We start from the raw sequence: 19,136 nt of genomic DNA, 5'->3' as shown, positions 1-19,136 counted from the left end.
TCACCATAAGTTAAGAATATTACACTTCATATATATAAGCAGCAGGTCATCCTGATTACTAAGATATAGTGTGTTTTGTGTGTGCACGTATATATGTATGTGTATGTGCATACACAGTTACATATGATCTAATTATATTAGATCCTGCATTCATCATGAAGCAACCCAAGTTATACACGAAGCAGATTTTTGAACTGCCAATTACAGTATGATTAAGCCCACATCACTAGAATGTGATATAAAGTTTTAAATTCAGAATTCAAATGACAATGGAGGGAGCCACATACTTTGTCTAATATGTGAACAAGGAGTTGAACAAACATGAACTGGACAAAGGGTTGTATAGTGATGCTTCTCTGAGGTTGGCTTTGTTCTTCTCTGTATTTTGTCCCTAGGCACTGCTGAATTTTCCACCTGGAGAAAAAACTGAAAGCATCAAATCAAACACCTAGCAACAAACTACTGCATAAAAGTTATTTCATTTATTACAACTGTACACAGTTCTCGGGTTACATCCATTCATACAGTGACTGTTCGAAGTTACAGTGTTGCTGAACAAGGGGAACTTATGATAGGTCCTCAGAGTCCCAACCATCACAATGTCCCCGCAGTCACGTGATTGTGATCTGGGCACTTGGCATCCAGCTTACAATTATGAAGTCGCAGCGAGCTGTGGTCATGTGATCACGATTTCCAACATTCCCTGCCGGCTTTCCACAAGCAAAGTCAACAGGGAAGCCAGCAGGAAGTTGGAAGTCACAATCACATGAGGTCCTCGCTTAACGACCTGCAGAGCCATTGTTTAATGACAGCAATCAGGACTGCCAGAATTACTGTTGCTAAGCAACACGGCCATGTAACATCAAGCTTTACGACCTTGTTTCGTAGCAACAGAGTTCCCAGTCTGAACTGTCATCATAACCCAAGTACTACCTGTATTGACCTAAAAGTTCAACACAAAAAAATTTATTCTGCAGTAGAATTTCAATAATCTTTCACCTAATAACTCTTAATGTCATGCATGCATGATACTAAGTTTGTTGTGGCTAGGAGTTCTGAGGGACATGAACTCTAACCCTCCTCTTTGTTTATAACCAAGTCTGGTAAGGTCTTGAGTGCTGGCTTTGCCTGAATGTGCTGAAAAATGAAGTTGAAATGAAGATGGACCTACTATATTACTATGTTTGTTTTTTTAATATTGCTTGAAGCGAAGGTTGGGAGTTAAGAGCATCAAATATCCCAAATTCGATATAAAAATACATCTTAAAAAGTTCTGCGAACAAATCAAGAGACCTGGTAATGTACCAATGTACCAATGTACCAATGAATATGTGTAGCTCAGGGTTGAACTGTGGAGTCCTTGGGGTTCTCTGAGCTTGGTTCTTTTCCTGCAAACATTTCATTACCTGGCTAGGTAACATCTTCAGTGCTAGAATGGGCTGGGGTTTGCTCTTTGTTTATATACTGTGGCATGATTAGGTAGTTCCTAATCTGGTAGTGCCTACCAGAGGAACAAAACAAAACCCACACCCCCACCAACATGGGCAGGGCATGCCACAGTATATAAGCAGAGAGCGAACCCCATTCCACTCTAGCACTGAAGATGTTAGCTGAGTAATGAAACTTTTGCAAGAAAAGAACCAAGCTCAGAGAACCCCAAGGACTCCACTTGGTAATGTAAAAGCTAAGAGAAATAAGAAAATTGACATAAAGCATCTTAAAAAAGCTAGGATCAAAAAAAAAAAAATCACAGCAATTTTTCAATCCAATCCTGCTATGAAAGGACATGTAGAATCAACCAAAGATACTTCTCCAAAAGATCTCCTACTGGAGCGGCTGCACCATCCTTTATAGCGTGTTTGATTCCAGCTATATCCATAACCCCAAGGGTCCCAAGACTGAACAGGGACTGCCTGGACAGATCTTGGCACTTTTGTCTCACGCCTCATAAAATGACTAGAATAAATTATCCCAAATCTAAAGGCCTTTTAAATCAGGAAGAATGTGTTATATTTCCTAGCCTGCTTCCGTTTTTTACAGGCCAAGATTGCCAAAAAAAGATATTAGGAAGATAGAATATCTTTATTATAATGACATTACTGCTATAGCAATTATCTCCTTTGCCTCCACTGCTTCCTATTCATATAAATTAAATGATCTAGTGCTTGTTGGCAATGCAGCTAAATTTTTGAAGCAAATGACAGCCTATTGGAATGTTAATTTCAGGAGAAGAAATAAGGAGTGCAGGACACTAAAATAGTTTCCTTGTATTTGTCTCTTCTCACATCATGTGATTCTTAGAACAGTTTTGTGATTTTTAAAAATAATTTCTTCCAAGATATCCACAATAATGCAGTTATAACATCCTTTCCTTATGTTCATAACAATTCTAACATCATACAAGGAAAGTATAAGGACAGGACAACATTAAAAAACGGTAAAGATATTATGCCAAACAGAATTCCTCAAATCCTATACATCTGGCATCCATATCCATCACAGAAAAAAAGAAAAGAAAATCACGATTCCATTTTCCTTACTTTCTTTGCACCATAATCACTGCCACTACTTGGAGAAGACAACGGCAATACTGGGGGTGGGGGGGTGGGGGGGAAATATAAACAAAAGTTTGCAATTAGGAGCAGAGATAATGTAGATATACCACCTACTAATGGAGCGAGCTGGATGTAATATCCATAAGCAGTTTTTACAGATTAGGCAAAGCTTCTGACATTCAATACCTGAAAAACTGAATTTTCTTGGAGACTTTAGAAATCATTAGATTTAGATTAACACATTCAAATCTAGGAGGATGGGAAAAGTAAACAAAACTTCTAACAAAACATCTGTCATTCATTTTGCAGCATGAAATAAATACTTATCCACTAAGCTGGATAAATAAAAAAAATAGATCAACTTTACAACAATCTATTGTTCACTTCACTAGCAAGAAGTGAAAGCTTCATATGCAATATGCAAACTTTGAAATTATTATAAATCCATGATACTGTAACACTGCCAAGTTGTGTGTGTGTGTGTGTGTGTGTGTGTTTCTGCACACCTGTATAAACACACCTATAATAACAATGCTATAAGCTTAAGTCTGGCTAAAAGTAATTATGAGCACTGATCTTTAGAAGCTCTGGTTTAATTTTAGGCACAGTTACTTGGAAAATAAGTTCCACTGAACTAATTACTTTTGGCAACATTTTAAACCAATAATCAGTTCCCAATCATTGTTTTTACCTTTTAACTTGCTTTTGACCCTTGCCTTTTTCCTAGTGTAGTCTGCCACTTTGGGTAATGGGTTCTTCTGAGAGTCAAGAATCCAGCTTTTTTCACTCACACCATTGCTCAGAGTCTCTGGATTACTTTCAGAAAAGAGATGATTCTTGTAGTTAGAAGGCTGGGAAAACATGCAGGCAATAGTCAGTGCCATCCAAAAGCTATTGCCATCACAAAGTTTCACTCAAGAAGCATTTAAATGTATTGATCACCTTGAAGCCAACATTACTGAACTAACCCATCAAGGGCCACCTCTACCTTCTTTGTTTTGCAATCACATTTTCCCCAATAGGGGAAAAACTATGTAAAATGTTTAGGAATCCTTTTTCAACCCAGAAGCTGAATTTCAAGGCAGCTTATCATCAAAACAAACAGAACATGCAGCGCTCCCAAGGCACTCTGGCCTGATGTTTCAAACAGGTACAATCAGCAAATATCACAGGCAAAGCAAGGATATCAATGAAGTCCTCAAAACAGGATCTTCAATCATACCACAGCTTCAAATGAAAAGCTCCTGCTTGAATTTCAAACAACACTGAAAGGAGGCAAGGCTTTAATGAACTGAGGGCGGTCTTTGCATTTCTTGTTTCATTCCTTGAATTCCTTACATTAGGCTTATGGCAGCCTGTGGAGTCCTTGGGGTTCTCTGAACTTGGTTCTTTTCTTGCAAACGTTTCATTACCCGGCTAGGTAACATCTTCAGTGCTAAAATGGGATGGGGTTTGCTCTCTATTTATGCGCTGTGGCCTGCCTTGCCAGTGCTGGTAGGGGTGGGGAGTTTTGTTTTGCTCCTCTGGTAGTTCTTTGATTGGCATATGTTTGCTGCTTGACTGTGTGCCTGGTGGTAACCTTTGCTTATCTGGGTGATGACTGCTGGTGATGATCGCTGGTGACTGATTGCTGGTGAGATGTTGTCAGGTTCTTTATGGCAGAATTTAATGTCCACAATTTAATGTCCACAATCTTTAATTTGATCAGAGAACAGGTCTGGAAGCTCCCTTGAGATTTCAGAAATCTTGAGACTTGAGTGTCATTTCAGGGAAGGGAGGGAGACAGAGCATGAATTACAAAAAGATTTTGAAGTCTACTCCCAAATCTATCCTGGACTAATTCTATATTCTAGCACAGATGTGGCAAGTAATATGAAATAAGAAGGGAATAGTACAGTCTTCCCCATTCTGGCATCCTCTAGATGTGCTTGGACTAGTTAACTGTGGCTGCTATATCGGAATTCTGAAAGCTGTACAGCCATTCCTCATTTAGCAGCTACCTTGTTTAGCAACCGTTCAATGACAATATTTAAAAAAAAATCATTTTCCAACCAATGCACACACTTATGACCAAATTTCACATGCCTGGCAACAGTGCACTCTGGAGAGAGAGTAACACTGGCGTAGCTGCACAAGAGAACTTTATCTGAATGAGTCGGCAGTAACCAGTGATCTTTGCAGTGTCTCTCTCTGTCATGTGGTTTGCTTAGCAACATTTAGCTTCCAATTTAAGGAATGGATTGTGGTCACTAAACAAGGAGATGGTGTACTTTCAATTCATCTGGAGGACTAGACTGGGGGAGACTAGAACACCTCTTCCTACATGCATCCCCGGCACCTCTCCTCCAAAGGAATTAGTTTCACTCCAGTTTCAGTTAAGTAGTAGCCATTCTTTTTTACAAAACAAAACAAAACGCTTAAACTGACCCAGACATACTAAAGAAACAGTATCAGAAGAAGTGCATAGGAGATGGGAGAAGACAAATCAAGTCCTCATTTCATGCACTGCACAAGTAGCAGGTAATATATTATGCAGAACTGATCAAATGTCTTAAAAATCGAGAAGGAATGCATTTAGCAGTTATACCCCTGAAATCACAAACATTTGGGTGCCTGAAGTGCCTATAATAAACTATAATATAGGCTATAATAAACATGAAAATTGGGTCATTACCAGACTTCTCTCAAGCTTGTTCAGTTTCACATTTCCCTTTTCAAGACTCCTGCACGCAAAATAAGACTATGAATTAAACAGTGACCACAGAAAAACATTTAGAACTATTCTGCAAAGTCCTGTAGGTCAGTGCCTCCTGTAAATAAAGGCTGAATTTCCTAAACTCCTCTGGGGTATTTTCCACCTGCACTTTTTAAACCATAAATATGGTTTATGCTGGGATTAAAATGTCCTACCGGAACATAATCTAGTCCAGATTATTCTGGCCAATAATTTCAGAAGAAAAACAAGAAGGTATTTATGTTTGAGTTAAGTGAATTTTTTACTGGATTTGTTAAGGTCACCCAATTCCAAAATAACTCTGGGTGGTTTACAGTACAGGTAGTTCTCAACTTACAACAGCAATTGGGATCAGAATTTCCATCGCTAAGTTACGTGGTTGTAAAGCATGAATGCATTGCTTAGTGACAGCAATCCCTGCAGTCCTGGTTGCCGTTGTTAACTAAATCCTACAGTTGTTAGGCAAGGCAACTTCCTGCCAGCTTCCCACAACCAAAGTTAGTGAGGAAGCCAGCAGGAATGTCAGGCCTAGCCCAAGGAACTCCAAGAGACAATGCAAAATCAATTTCAGCTATGTTTATTAGCTACAACCTCTAGCAAGAATCTTCCCAGACTGAAACCCCAGGTCCCAAGTCAGCCAGCCACAACAGTGTGAATTCCTCAGGGAGGTGCCAGTCTCATCCTCTTGTTCTTCCCACGCTGTTCTAGCGAGCTAAGAAAATGTTTATCTCCCTGAGCCTGGCCTTCATAATTCCATTCCATCACAAGGAAGTTACAAGTCCCAGACCAGCAGGCAGGTAAGTGGCTGCTGCTGGGTGGATGAGGGAGCAAGGAGGTGCACAGGGGTATGGGAAAGATTCAGAGAGGGTGTGCAAGGGAGATTCAGGGAGGGTGTGCGAGAGGCACAGTGCAGGTTGGGTAGGGTGAGCAAGGGTGGCGTACTAAGGGTCAGGGAGGATACGTGGGGATGCGAGGGTGTGTGCAAGAGGTGTGGCACAGGTTGGGGGGTGAGGGGGTGTGCAAGGGGGTGCAGTAAAGGTCAGAGAGCATGTGTGAGGGAGGCATGGCTAGGACTGGGGAGGATGCACGACTGGCCAGCACAGCATGAATGCAGAGGATCTGAGGAAGAGTGTGCAGGTGGCAGAGACTTACCCCAGTGACCTGTGACCTTCCATGCTGGCTTCCACACTGACTTTCTGGGGAAGCCAGCAGGGAAGGCTGTAAATGGTGATCACGAGATCATGGGCCACTGCAACTACTTGTAAGTGCGAATCAGTTGCCAAGTGCCCAGATTGCAATCATGTGACCGTGGGGGTGCTGGGACAGCTGGAACTCTGAGGACTGGTCGTAACCACCATTTGTTCAGCACCTTTGTAATTTCAAACAGTCACTGAACGAATTGTTGTAGGTTGAGGACTACCTGTATATCCAATATGTAAGTTAAAAACACAACTAAGAACTATATAACTGCTTGGACTAAAACAATACTGTTAGCCCTTCGAGGTAGTACAGACAAGAAACCAAAACCATAAGTACTAACACTACCTTTATTCTAAGTTTACCATAACAGAATCTTGCAAGTCTGAAAGCACTTCTTCCCTTCCTTGCCTTTACTTTGCAGAGAACTGGGGGGGGGGGTCCCTCCTGAGATGCTTGCCACATTTCTCATTCCTTCTGTGGGCTGAGATACCTCTTAGTTGCATTGGCTGTGGCTCCGCCTCCTTCTGTCTCCCAAGGTTATGTATTGGTCCTCACAGGCCAATACCAACATTCTCCAATGTGCAAGGAAGACTCAACAGGGTCTCCACAAACACCCTAACCCCAGGCCTGGGAACAGAGTCAGGTCTTAAGAGACCTCCGAAATCCTAACAGAGTGGGAGCTGTATGTATCTCCAGGAGGGAGAATTATCAAACTGTACTAATAATGGCTAATGTTTTCATAATAGGCATCCAACTCACACTACAAACTCCCCTGTCTATCGTCTTTTTTCAAGTCCCTTGTAAACTGTTCTTTATTACCTGTTTTTGAAACAAAACTTTGGAGGCATATAAGAGAGGGAATTCATTCTGCCTTTTTAGGATACAGGTAGTCCTCATTTAGTGACTGCCTCAGACAGTGATCATTTAGTTATGACACTGATGAAAAAGTAATTTTATGACCAATCCTTCCATTTATGACTTTTGCAGGTCTGTAAAGCAAAGAAAAGCTGAAGTAAGATCATAAGCATAGTTGCTGTTTCACTTAGCGACCACTTTGCTTAACAACAGAGTTGCCAGTCCCAATTGTGGTCACTAAACAAGGACTACCTGTACCACTTTCCCTTTGAATTTCCGACACATTGGCTACCTAATGTGTATTATAATTCTATGCCAATAGCACGCCGAAAGGTTGCCCTACTTGTGCAAAGTTTTCTTCTGGCCAAATATTTTTTGCTTCATTTCAGAGACCTGAAAACAAATAAAAATGAAAATTATTTCAAAAAGAGTTGAGAAGAGAAGAAGAAAGAGAAGAATGGGACAATAATTTCTAAGACAAAGTAGGAATGATATTGTTCCTCAAACATTAAGCTTTGATCTTTACAAAGTCAGCCAAACCTGATTACAATCCAGTCAAATTAACTAATAAATCATGTTTGTTTCTGAAATATTCATGTCAGTGGGATTTGTGCTTAACAATTCCAAGTACATTCTTACCAAGATATACCCCATGTCTTGCCACCAAATAAATTAATACAGTGATACCTCGGGATACGAACTTAATCTGTTCCGTGACTCTGGGTGTATCCCGAGTTGGTCGTAACCCGACGCAAATTTCCCCATAGGGTTCAATGTAAATCCAGTTAATCTGTTCCGCCCTCCGAATTTGGTCACACCCCGAAGCAAATTTTCCCATAAGGTTCAATGTAATTACCGTTAATCCGTTCTGGTGTCCGCGGACCATGCGTCAGGGGCGAGAGAACGGCTGGGCGCCGCGCCGCACGGCAGGAAAATAGCCACGGACCACGTGTCTGGGGCGGAAAAATGGCCGCGGACCACGTGTCAGGGCGGAAAAATGGCCGTACGCCGAGGTGAGGTAAATTTTTGCGGCCGGAGCTGGTCGTAACCCAAAAAGTTCATTAGTAGAGGTGTTCGTATCCCGAGGTACCACTGTATTCTCCAAAGCTATGTGAATAATGCTGATGAATCACATCATTCTGAGCAAGACTGCAAACATACTGTTAATTAGGTACAAAACTAGGCATGCTTATATGTTCTTGAAACAGTCTTAGGTAAACCTAGATCCTGCAGAGAATGAGATGTCTATTAAGCTATGATAGAACTTCAGCTGAGCGCTGAAGAATTGATGCCTTTGAACTGTGGTGCTGGAGAAGACTCTTAGGAGTTCCCTGGACTGCTAGGAGGTCAAACCAGTCAATCTTAAAGGAAATCAACCCTGGTTGCTCATTGGAAGGATTGATAATGAAGCTCAAGCTCAGATACTCTGGTTGCCTAATGCGAAGAGAGGACTCCTTGGAAAAGACCCTGATGCTGGGAAAGATTGAAGGCAAAAGGAGAAGAGGACGGCAGAGGATGAGATGGTTAGATAGCATCACTGAAGCAATGAGCATCTGAGCAAATTCAGGGAGGCAGTGAAGGACAGGAAGGCCTGGTGCAATATGGTTCATGGGGTCACGAAGAGTCGGACACGACTTAACGACTGAACAACAACAACAAGAACTTGATTATGAACTCTTTTCTAATTTACTACTGGTCATGTAATATTTATGCCACAGTGGGAAAATAAATAAAAAGAACTGAATTTAAGACGATTGAAACCATTAATAATTACTAGAAATATTGGGACAGAGGAGATGAAGGATACAACTAATATTATCCATTGTTAATATATATCCTTCTGGAGAAAATTTATCTATGGGATCATTAAAAGAGTCCACACCAACCTGGCAACATGTAATCAATCAATCAATCAATCAATCAATTTGCCTATAAACATTCCCCACTGAAATGATTGTTTAATGATGGTTTTACCATCTCATGTGTGCTTGCATCAGATGAAAACTCAAATTCATATTCACCCATCCTGAAAAACAAATGTCTTGTGTAAGTCACTGATCATTCTCAAATGCAATTTTAAAGTTACTGGATTATATTTTTTGCCATATAAAGGACACTATGGATATATAGAATAGGCTTTCTAAAAACAAAACAAAACAAAACAGAACAAAACCCTCCAAGAGGCATGCAGAAAAACCGACTATGCCTCTATGACAGGAGTGCATCAACCTTTTTCAGACTTAATTTCAATGATTTGGTGGGAACGCTATTAAAGAGTAGACTGGGCCAGGACAACAAAGTCAATGGACTAGCACAAAAACAAAATGTGACTTTAGCTAAATTAGATTTGATACAGTTACTCCCCATATATTTAATACCTCCCCTCTTCTGTCAGAATAAAGATGACATCTGTGGCCATTCTGAAGAGGTTTGGGAACTGTAAAATGTACACCCATTTTAAGAAAGGACTTGTACCTCAACATGTTTCCATCTGATCATTCAAACTCTGCATTATGATACATTGGCTCCTCTAAAGTGACCTTGTGACACTAATGACAATAAAAGCTTCTTAGTCCTGTGTATTTTTAACAGGAAAGAAAGTTCACCCTCACTAAACTGCAATACATTTATTCCCTTAAGACTGTGCTGAAAATCTCAGACTTAAGAACATCACACCTTGATTTTATATATTTTCATATATCCATTTAAAAGAACTTTAAAAACAGTTCCTTACTTTGCTTCCACCATTTGCTTACTTGAACCTCTTACTTGTTTTTTCTTGTCTAAGGTATCATCCTGGAAGAGAAACAGAGCCACACGTTTACAATTTCCAGAACATTTAATCCATTTTGCTTCAAAAAGTTTTGGACCACCATAAACAAGCCTTGGAGATACTGTTTAGTCCCAGTCTGTATCACAGTAGCAGAAACAGCTTTTTTGCAGGATCAGTTCAACTGAATGAAGAGGAAAGAAACAAATTGCCAGGATCTATCCCTGTAGCCTCTCTCCATTGGCAGTATCTCCTCCTCCTCATTTCACTACCTAATCTGTGGAGTTCCTGGTGTTCTCTGAGCTTGGTTGTTTGCTTGCAGACATTTCATTATCCAACTAGGTAACATCAGTGTGAGTGAATGTGGAGTTTTCTCCCTGTTCATATACCACAGCTTGCCCTGCCAGTTTTGGTGGGGAATGTGGTTTTCTCCTTGGTAGCCCTTGATTAGAGTATTGTTTCCTGCTTGATTGTTTGCCTGGTGTTAATCCCTGCTTCTCTGGGTATTGGCTGCTGGGAAGGATGTGTTCTGGTCTTTTTGCTTCCTTCTTAGCTTTTTTATTCTCTTTTGAATGGTGTGTAAATATGGCTTATTTCTATGTGTCTACTGATGGCAAACCCCACACTGCTGCACACACCCCCTTGCACTGATAATGTTACCTAGTTGGGTAATGAAACGTCTGCAAGCAAACAACCAAGCTCAGAGAACACCAAGGACTCCACAGTTCAGCCCTGAGCTACATATATTCTCTTCCATTGGAATTAACTAATCTATCATCCAGTTTGCCAGTGATCACTCATTTGTTGCAAATTTTCACCTCCATCCTTGCTGCTCCCTTTGCCACCTCAGCCTGGCAGTGATGGGGATCAGATACCTTTAAAAGTGCTTGACTTACTAGACAAGCATTATTGTTAACCAACCACCTGCAAAGTCCAAGCCATCACTGTTTTGGTCAACCTTATTTTTCAATTAGGAAATTACCATTTAAAATCAATAATAAAGGCAAAAAGCAAAGAAAGCAAATTATTTTTGCCAAATCACCCTGCTCAACTTTGTGGCTTCCTGATGTGTTGGGTATGAATTCCTATAATGGTTAGTTGAAAATTACAGGAGCTGACTTTCAAGACATTGGGAAAGCACCAGAATGGAAAGACTATTGTCGCTAGATACAAGTTAAACATACCTCTAAAGGGTGGGGTTCCTTAATGTGGATATCAGCTTCTCCTTCCACATCTGGTTCACTACATGTCATAGAAAGGAACAGAAGAAAAGACATTCTTCAGTGTCAAGTCTCTACAACTAACTGCATCAGTTTAATTTTAAAGTGGTAAAATAAATGGTGATCCTAAAAGGTAGGGAGAAGAATTGTAGAAGAAACAAACATTATTCCGTGCCCTAAAGGCCTCTGGAGTGCTTTAAGTGTCACTGGACAGCTCTACTCTAGAGTATCATGGAATATACACTGGAAATATTTAAGCATTTCTCTTCTAGTGCACCATTCCAGTTATGGGCAGTGAAGAGCTTCATGGACACCCTCCAGTGTCCACAACCTCTATGTAACTGAGAAATACATTCAGGTATAAAAATCAATTAAGAATCTGTAGAGCACTTAAAAATATGTGGCCCTCCAAATTGTGCTGGAGTACAACTTTCCTGATTACTGTCATGCTTGGTAGAAATTAGTAGAAAATAGAGTCCCATAAACCCAGATTGTCCAGCCTTAATTTAAGATGCTATTACATCTACTACATGGAGAATTTCCAAAAGGAAAGGCGGTCTCAAATAAATAGACCGTTGGTACGTATTATGGGAAAAGCATATTGTTATTTACAAAAGTCAGCACATTTCTCCATAATTTCTTTTCAGACAGGTTTGTGCATCTAGAACACTTACTCAGCCTTATCCTTCGGTTGCAGCCGGGAAGCTTTCAACGTATTTGGTGCAGATGGAGGAGCAGCCAATGTATTTGCTGAACATGATGGAGAAACTGAAGGCATATTGCTGGAAGCTTTTAATTAATAAACAAGACACAGATGCATCTTTCCAGATAAAAATAACCAGAGATTGTACAGGCATTTATTTTTACGTCAAATAAGACTCAACAGGTTTCCTGGGCACATTACTTTAAAGCAAGTCTCCTTTGACTTCAATGTATCTAAGAATCACAGGAAAGAACAGGAGAGTTGCTCTGACCTTGACTGCCATCTTTGTTTTCCAGCTGTTGGCTCTCTTTCTCCCCATCTGCCACAGTTGCTGCAGGAATAATTATTTTCTTCTAGATAGGGGGACAATCAACACCATTCATATCATTAATGCCATTAACCCACACAGCTTTTATAAACCTTAATTAGGGAGAAATAGTTCTTAAATACCAGAAAATACAGATGTTCTTTTCCAATTCTGCAGCAGATAACAGAATTATCAACCTATTGCTTTCCTGCTCACAGGGGTAGCCAATAAATAATTGTCCTCAGGCAACTAATCAAATGCTACCTAACCTGGCCTTTTTCTCCTGGCTAGTATGGCCCCAAAAGGTATTTGTAAGTTGGCTGGCTAGTAAACATATTGTGGGCTACTACTTGTTATGAATTTCTTGGACAAATTGGACAGATTTTATGTTCGTTAGTCTCTCCATAGGCATATGCTTTGATGGGAAATTTTAGAATGCATTTCCAACATTAGACACACACAGAGAGCCTCACCATTTATGTCCATCTGCTATTGCTATGCAGTACTTCTTTCCTAGTTCTCATTCTCATTCCCTCTTATTTTATTCTGTTCCTATCTTACATCCTATCACTAAACTTGACTGCCAACCTGGCAGCCTTATGGAGATGGTGGTTACTTTCTTGGTAGTAGGATAAGGAGGCTTATAAGCCTTGGTACCTTATAAGGAGGCTGGTGGAATTTGGGAGAATTGCTTTTCTATTTTCATTCATAACTTGCAAAAAATCAAAGGACAGAGCTGGGCAATCTTAATTCCTAATGGCCCAAGTTTTCCTGAGCTGCAAATATACTTACTGGTGCAGGAGTAACAGACTCATCGCTTTGCTGTGATGTCAGAATATCTGATAAGGAATCTGTACCTGCAAAATCTTCTTTCCTCTCCAAATGACTGCTTACTATGGTAAAGCAATATTATTTACTATTGTCATATCATAAAAATATTAAAGGGCAAGTAACAGTGTAAAATAATCAACAGTAAAGCTTATCCAAATCAACTACTATAGACCAGCCTTCTCCAATCTGCTGCTGTTTAGATTTTTGAAACTGCAACTCAGACTTCACAACCCCATTATCAGGGGTTCCCTAATTTTTTCAAAAAGAAAGACCCAACCACTAATAAAATATCATATCTAATGATGCAGCTACAAAGGGGTGATATACATTTTACCATTTTCATCGCCATCCAGAAGACCTTCTCAACAGACAAGTATCTCCTCTATTCATGGGAGATTCTCTAAAGATCTGTCATGTGTGAGGCAAAGCAGAATTGTTCTTTGTTGCCCAGAGGCCAGGACTAGAACCAGCAGATAGAAATCACGAGGAAGCAAGTTTATAAAGGCAAGAGTTTGTCAAAAGTGGGAATTATTGCCTCAGGAGAAGGTAGGCTTTCCTGTGTTTTTCTTATGTTCAGGAGCACATCCTATAACAAGGGAACTTGGTGATTTGAAATCTCCCACACTTCCTCATTTTTTCTTCTCACCCCCTTTGATACCTCTTTGCCATGACTCAACTTCATTTGTTAGTTGCATCTCTACTGAGAAAACTGACTCAGTGGGGCATGGAATGTTAGCTGTTTCACATTCTCAATTCTAAGCACAAACAAGGTATTTCTATCATCAAATACATTAGTACAGCTAACACATTAAACAGGTTACTGACCCAAGACATACGAAAGAGAGATGGCTCTTGGGAGAATTGAAGCGTGGCCACAAACATCAACCAAATTTCATTTTATCTTTTAATTACTTCTGTGAAGATAGAGCAACAGGACAAGGGAATGCTTCTGGAATGCCAGCTATTTCTAACCAGAAACATGAAGTGACTACAATCCTGTGTCCCCTTCTTGATCTCTGTAAATACTGGTTATGAAAACAAGGATTGAAAAGTGGATGCCTCCACCCTTCAAGAATCTTGATGCATAGCCAAAAGAACAAGAGAGAAGTGACCACAAAGTGAAATAGGCCCATATTGCCTGTCTGGGACTGATGGGAATCCGCATATGTGGAATGTCAGAAGGATATGACCAAGGATGAAAACAGCAATTGCTGAAATCAATTTATGGTTTTCAATAGGTTTAGCTAATTTATATTTTCTGCAGGATCATCTACCTGATCCTGGAGGTCATGGAAGGCAGGCCTTTTTAGTACTTGGATGGGCAACCACAAGGAATAAGGCTATAGGCTAGACAAAGAAGCCAGAAAAAATTCCCACAACTTGATAGCAGAAAATCACAACCATAGCGTTGTCAATAAAGCTGCATGGATGTGCCCTATAATAATCATGAGAATACTACTTGATTTGAGACTAACTTTACCTTCTACCCAGGGTCCATCTGACAAGGCTGAATATCACTGAAGCAGCTATTTATAAAAAGAGTGAAGGAACACTCAGAGCACAAAAGAATTATCACTAAAAAAAACCCAACAATGGTATGAGGGACACATTTATTTTAGCAAAGTACGTCGTCATCAATATCATCATTATCACTGCTACTATTATTACGACTGCTGCTGCTGCAGCTGCAGCTGCTACTACTACAAGATATCTTTTAATCTCTTTTTCACTCCTTCAGATCCCTACTACATTATTTAAACTCCTCTCTCATGGTCAACCTGGAAGTGAGTAGGGGGAATGAAGAACATAATGTTGAGACTCAGTGGTGGATTCAGACCCAAAATTTGAGAAATGCAGTCTCTCTCTCTCTCAAAGCAGCCAAGAACCAAGAAAATTAGAAAAACACATAGGTGACCAGCTAGTTATAACATGCTAAAATATACACGCAAATGAAGAAGTCTCCACCTGGAACCATAATATTCAAAACTAACAACAGGTGTTTCTGTCCAGGAAAACCCTGCAGGGTGTCACTGCCAAGAATGTTCACACTTCGTCCCTTTTTGCTCATGATCAGGCAAGAAGACAACCTAAAAGAAAATTTTACTGGCATTGTCACTCACCTGTTGCAGTTTCCTCCCCAAGGTTGGCATTCTCTTCTTTATCCAATGTTACCTATCCAATTAAGTTATTGGAAAAGCAGAGTTTAATCCAGAGAAAGAAATCTCTTTCACAAAAAATAGATTCAACCAATCTTAGAAGACTCTATAGTAATCATATTCTTGAGCTTTATTAATGAACAACCAACTGAACGCTTTTTAAGTCTAGGACAGAGATGTACATTAGCTGTTTTTTTAGTAAACAGTTTTACCTAACTTGGTTGCCATGTTATTGTCCCTGAAGCAAAAGTATTTTTCTCCATTAATAGGCACCATTTATCTTGCTTCAATTCAGAGGGCAGCTGTTTCATTAGATGAAGAGTCAATAGAATTTTCTACTTCCTCCTAGTCAACCTGACTTGTACTAGAGTGCAACAATGTTGATTCACAAGAACTTAAGAAATCAACCAAAGATTTGGAAAACTTTGGGGCTGTTCCTTCTCAGAGGCTTTGGTTGGCCAACGCCACCAGTGGAGAGAAGCTTCATTATTTAATCGGACGTGTGCATTACACATACACTTCACTGGAAGGGAAGACTTCAGCCTAGAATATCTCCACAAGAAATCTTGTCTGCCTTATATGTGCCCAAACAACTGCAGAGGTCCTGTTGTCTTCCACCTTCAGAGGTGTCATCCATTGAAGGATTTTTATGACACTTCTCAGCTAAGCAAAACATCCTTGTACTACTAAGGTTGTATGACTAGTGCAGGCATATTTTCTACACCACTTATTGCTTCTAAATCCTGCATCAAAACTAGTTTTTTGCCCAGCTTGGGTCAGTTTCAGAAGCATTCTTAGAGACAGACTCTTCTGCTGCCTATGAACACAGTCTGAAGATGGACTAATAATTTCTTTTAAGCTGAAGGCAGGGCTTCTGTTATCCCTTCTATTCAGAAGAGTTGCCTAAAGAATCAGGGTATTATTTTATAATAAACTTTTGTAGAACTAATTTTTTTGGCTGGATTAAGACTTTTTGAAAAAGAAATGTTACTGTATATGTATTCTCTTAAAACTTATGGAAATAAGATGTCCCTTCTGATCAAAGTGCAGACAGCATCTCTCTTGCTCTCTAGATAAAGTTAGCATCATATAAGCTTACAACTACAAAAAAAAAAAAGAATGCAAAGACTTGTGACTATAACTTTTTAAAATACCTATGAAGATTATTTCTAATATTACAATCAACTGCCAGTTAAGAAAATTCACATGAATATTTTGAGACAAATTTCTAACAATTCGAACCAAAGATAACAGCTCAGTATGATATAAAAATATAAAAACTTAGAGTTTTTACTAGACAAGAGTTAACAGCCAATCCCCCCCCCCAACCCCTCACCATTTTATCTTTTCCAACAGCTTTAAAGAGTGGTGCTGAAATATCAAACTGGCTATCAAAGTGAATTCTGATCTTTGTGACTTCTGTTTTGTTGATCACAGTAGAGCTTCTCACGAGCATTTTAAGAATCTTTTCTCCTTCTTCCTCTTTATGGAAAAGAAAAAGAACACACACATTTTCTAGTCATTCCCAAAATCAGCAACTTTCTTAGAATAGTTTTAGTGAAGCAACCCATAATACTCATTAGGCATCAGCCCGACATGTTCTGGTGTCTGAAACAAAACGCCAAATGGTGATCTCCTCGGTCCACACCTCGGAACACCCAAAGCAGCAGCTCAGGTGATTCTGGCATGAAAATCCACAAGCATCTACCCTCTGAAATAAAATCAAAATCATCATCCAATAATAATAACAATAACAAGGAAGAAGAGGAAGAAAATCTCTCTTTCAGACATAGTACTGTCTAACAATAAAGCATCATCTTTCTTTCAGTGTATAATACTGAAGGTATTGTATTGAAGGTAAGGTATTGAAGGTACAGTATATAATTGACCCTCAGGGGATAGGTGCAACTCGAAGCATAATGCAGAACATAATGGAAAGTTCATTATCCATGCATCGCTGTTCATTACAGCATCAAATATAATTCATCTTACATCCCATGAGATGTCATAAATCAAGAATCTTCTCTCAGAGATCAAATATTCTTCTGTCAATTAGTTCAAATTGCTCTGTGGCACCTTAGAGCTAAACAACCAATTCATACAGTATATACACAAAAGAAGCTGTATCAACTTGCATGATTTATTGAAAAAGACGAAAGGTGGAGGGAACTTCACTGGCTCTACTTGTCTTTGTTAGTTTCTAACCTATGCAAGCCTAGCTCAAGATGGACTGAGATGGAACAGTTTCTTAAGCTGCACCTGTGCCACAGCATGAAGATGCCCCGCTAGCTGTTTGTTGAGGACATGTCCCCATGATGGAGCCACTTCTAAGGAACCCAAGGTTGACTTTAGGCATGCAAGTAGTGTGTTTCTTCTTACCGCAATACAGATCTTCCAGGGCACATTGAGGAGGAATCTTCAGAGGTCAACAATCTGCTGGATTACAATAGGTCTGGCAGGTTTCGTGTGGGACTGCCTCTCCAATCACAGTGCTCTGCAGCTCCATGGCCATTTCTACTGCAACTGTGAGAGGAACTAAGTTCCTTGATCCCATGGGAAGGGAAGCTGGGACCTGGCTTTTCAGCAATGTGCAATTTTACCCCCAGGCAGCTCTGCATATGGCACCTTCACAGGTCTTAAACTTAGGGGTGGGGGGAGTTATAGACACATTCAGCAGATGACCCTGGAGAAGCGTGGAAATCACCTCACCCTCAAGTCTTAGGCTCTGCAATGCTAAGCGGTAGAGGTGTGTAGCTATGCCATGGGGTTTTCCTGATGATGATTAATATCTGCAACCAAGTATGTAACACATTTTCAAAAATTCAACTTAAGTATAGATATTTCTATTGAGAGTAATCTCCCATGCACTTACCTTGTAGGTAATAACTGCTGATGTCTTCCTTTAGCAATCTTACTGACTCCCAAAGTGTGCCCTGGAAAACAATATTTGGGGTAATAGTCATGTTAAAGGCAGCTAAGTACAAAAAAATGAAGGGCTGTTTAACAGAATATTATCGTTTTACCTCTGGGCTCTCTAAATAGAATGTAATGCTCTCACTTCCATAATTGAAGTCAATCCAAAACTCTTCTAGCTTGTCATCAGCAGGTTTCTTTAACTTGGATATAAAAGGAAACAGTATCAATTTGATTTCTACCCTGCAAAGAAATCCAGTACAATATACATTTGCATTTTGGAAACCCAAGAAACAAGCTATACATTACATTGCTACTGCATGTTAGAGAGCCCCAATTGCTCCCTGTCTCTTGCACAGAGGCCTCAAGAGAAACTCTGCTGCTTGAACTTCATGGGGTTTTAGGCATAAGTGGAAGGGATGGTAAAGCTTCTGAAAATTTCCCTTCTTCAGAACAAATCAATCCCAATGAAGTGGTTGTTCGGCAAAATATAAGTTACCTGGCCCTTTGTTGCACAACAAATTATAAGTAATTAGCTCCAATATCCAGTATTACCAATCTACTGTAGCAGAATCTATGCAATTTTTGGAAGCTATTTTTGAAGTTGTGGATGGAAGAGACGCTTCAGACCTAAATAAAACATAATTCTAAAAGGTTGTTATAAGCCATGTCTGTCAGAAAGAGTAACACGTCCTACAAAGTCCCATATACTTTATCCTTCAGTGCCTATAAAATGAGCAACTGCAAAGTGCCCAATATCAAGTTCCTTTCCATCTCTTATTTTTATTTTGCTACTATACAAGAATGGGTGGAATTATATGCATCAATTCTTCCTGAGAAGAATTTGCAACACTTTTATTGTACAGCTGAAAAGATCATTTCAAAAGACCTT

General features: G+C 39.8%; 1 protein-coding gene across 1 annotated transcript in view; it reads right to left on the bottom strand.

The window, feature by feature from the left end:
- The window catches only part of SYCP2L (synaptonemal complex protein 2 like), a 33,908-nt gene that overhangs the window by 7,905 nt on the left and 6,867 nt on the right, over positions 1-19,136 (bottom strand). Inside the window, exons 9-23 of the mRNA XM_088130907.1 lie at positions 18,355-18,447; positions 18,204-18,264; positions 16,668-16,813; positions 15,296-15,347; positions 13,137-13,246; positions 12,309-12,390; positions 12,009-12,123; positions 11,299-11,356; positions 10,079-10,140; positions 9,319-9,370; positions 7,688-7,737; positions 5,230-5,278; positions 3,247-3,406; positions 2,524-2,590; positions 1,829-1,956 (exon numbers count right to left, since the gene is read on the bottom strand). Coding sequence (XP_087987033.1) covers positions 1,829-1,956; positions 2,524-2,590; positions 3,247-3,406; positions 5,230-5,278; positions 7,688-7,737; positions 9,319-9,370; positions 10,079-10,140; positions 11,299-11,356; positions 12,009-12,123; positions 12,309-12,390; positions 13,137-13,246; positions 15,296-15,347; positions 16,668-16,813; positions 18,204-18,264; positions 18,355-18,447 — 1,285 coding nt within the window. The remainder of the gene's footprint in view (positions 1-1,828; positions 1,957-2,523; positions 2,591-3,246; positions 3,407-5,229; positions 5,279-7,687; positions 7,738-9,318; positions 9,371-10,078; positions 10,141-11,298; positions 11,357-12,008; positions 12,124-12,308; positions 12,391-13,136; positions 13,247-15,295; positions 15,348-16,667; positions 16,814-18,203; positions 18,265-18,354; positions 18,448-19,136) is intronic.

This window comes from Python bivittatus, unplaced genomic scaffold (genome assembly GCF_059951505.1).
Source record: "Python bivittatus isolate LINGU-HERP-01145 unplaced genomic scaffold, Pbiv_v1 ctg000840_np1212, whole genome shotgun sequence".
Taxonomy (NCBI): Eukaryota; Metazoa; Chordata; class Lepidosauria; order Squamata; family Pythonidae; genus Python; species Python bivittatus.
The sequence above is the reverse complement of the archived record's forward strand: the minus strand, read 5'-3'. Positions and strand labels throughout refer to the sequence as shown.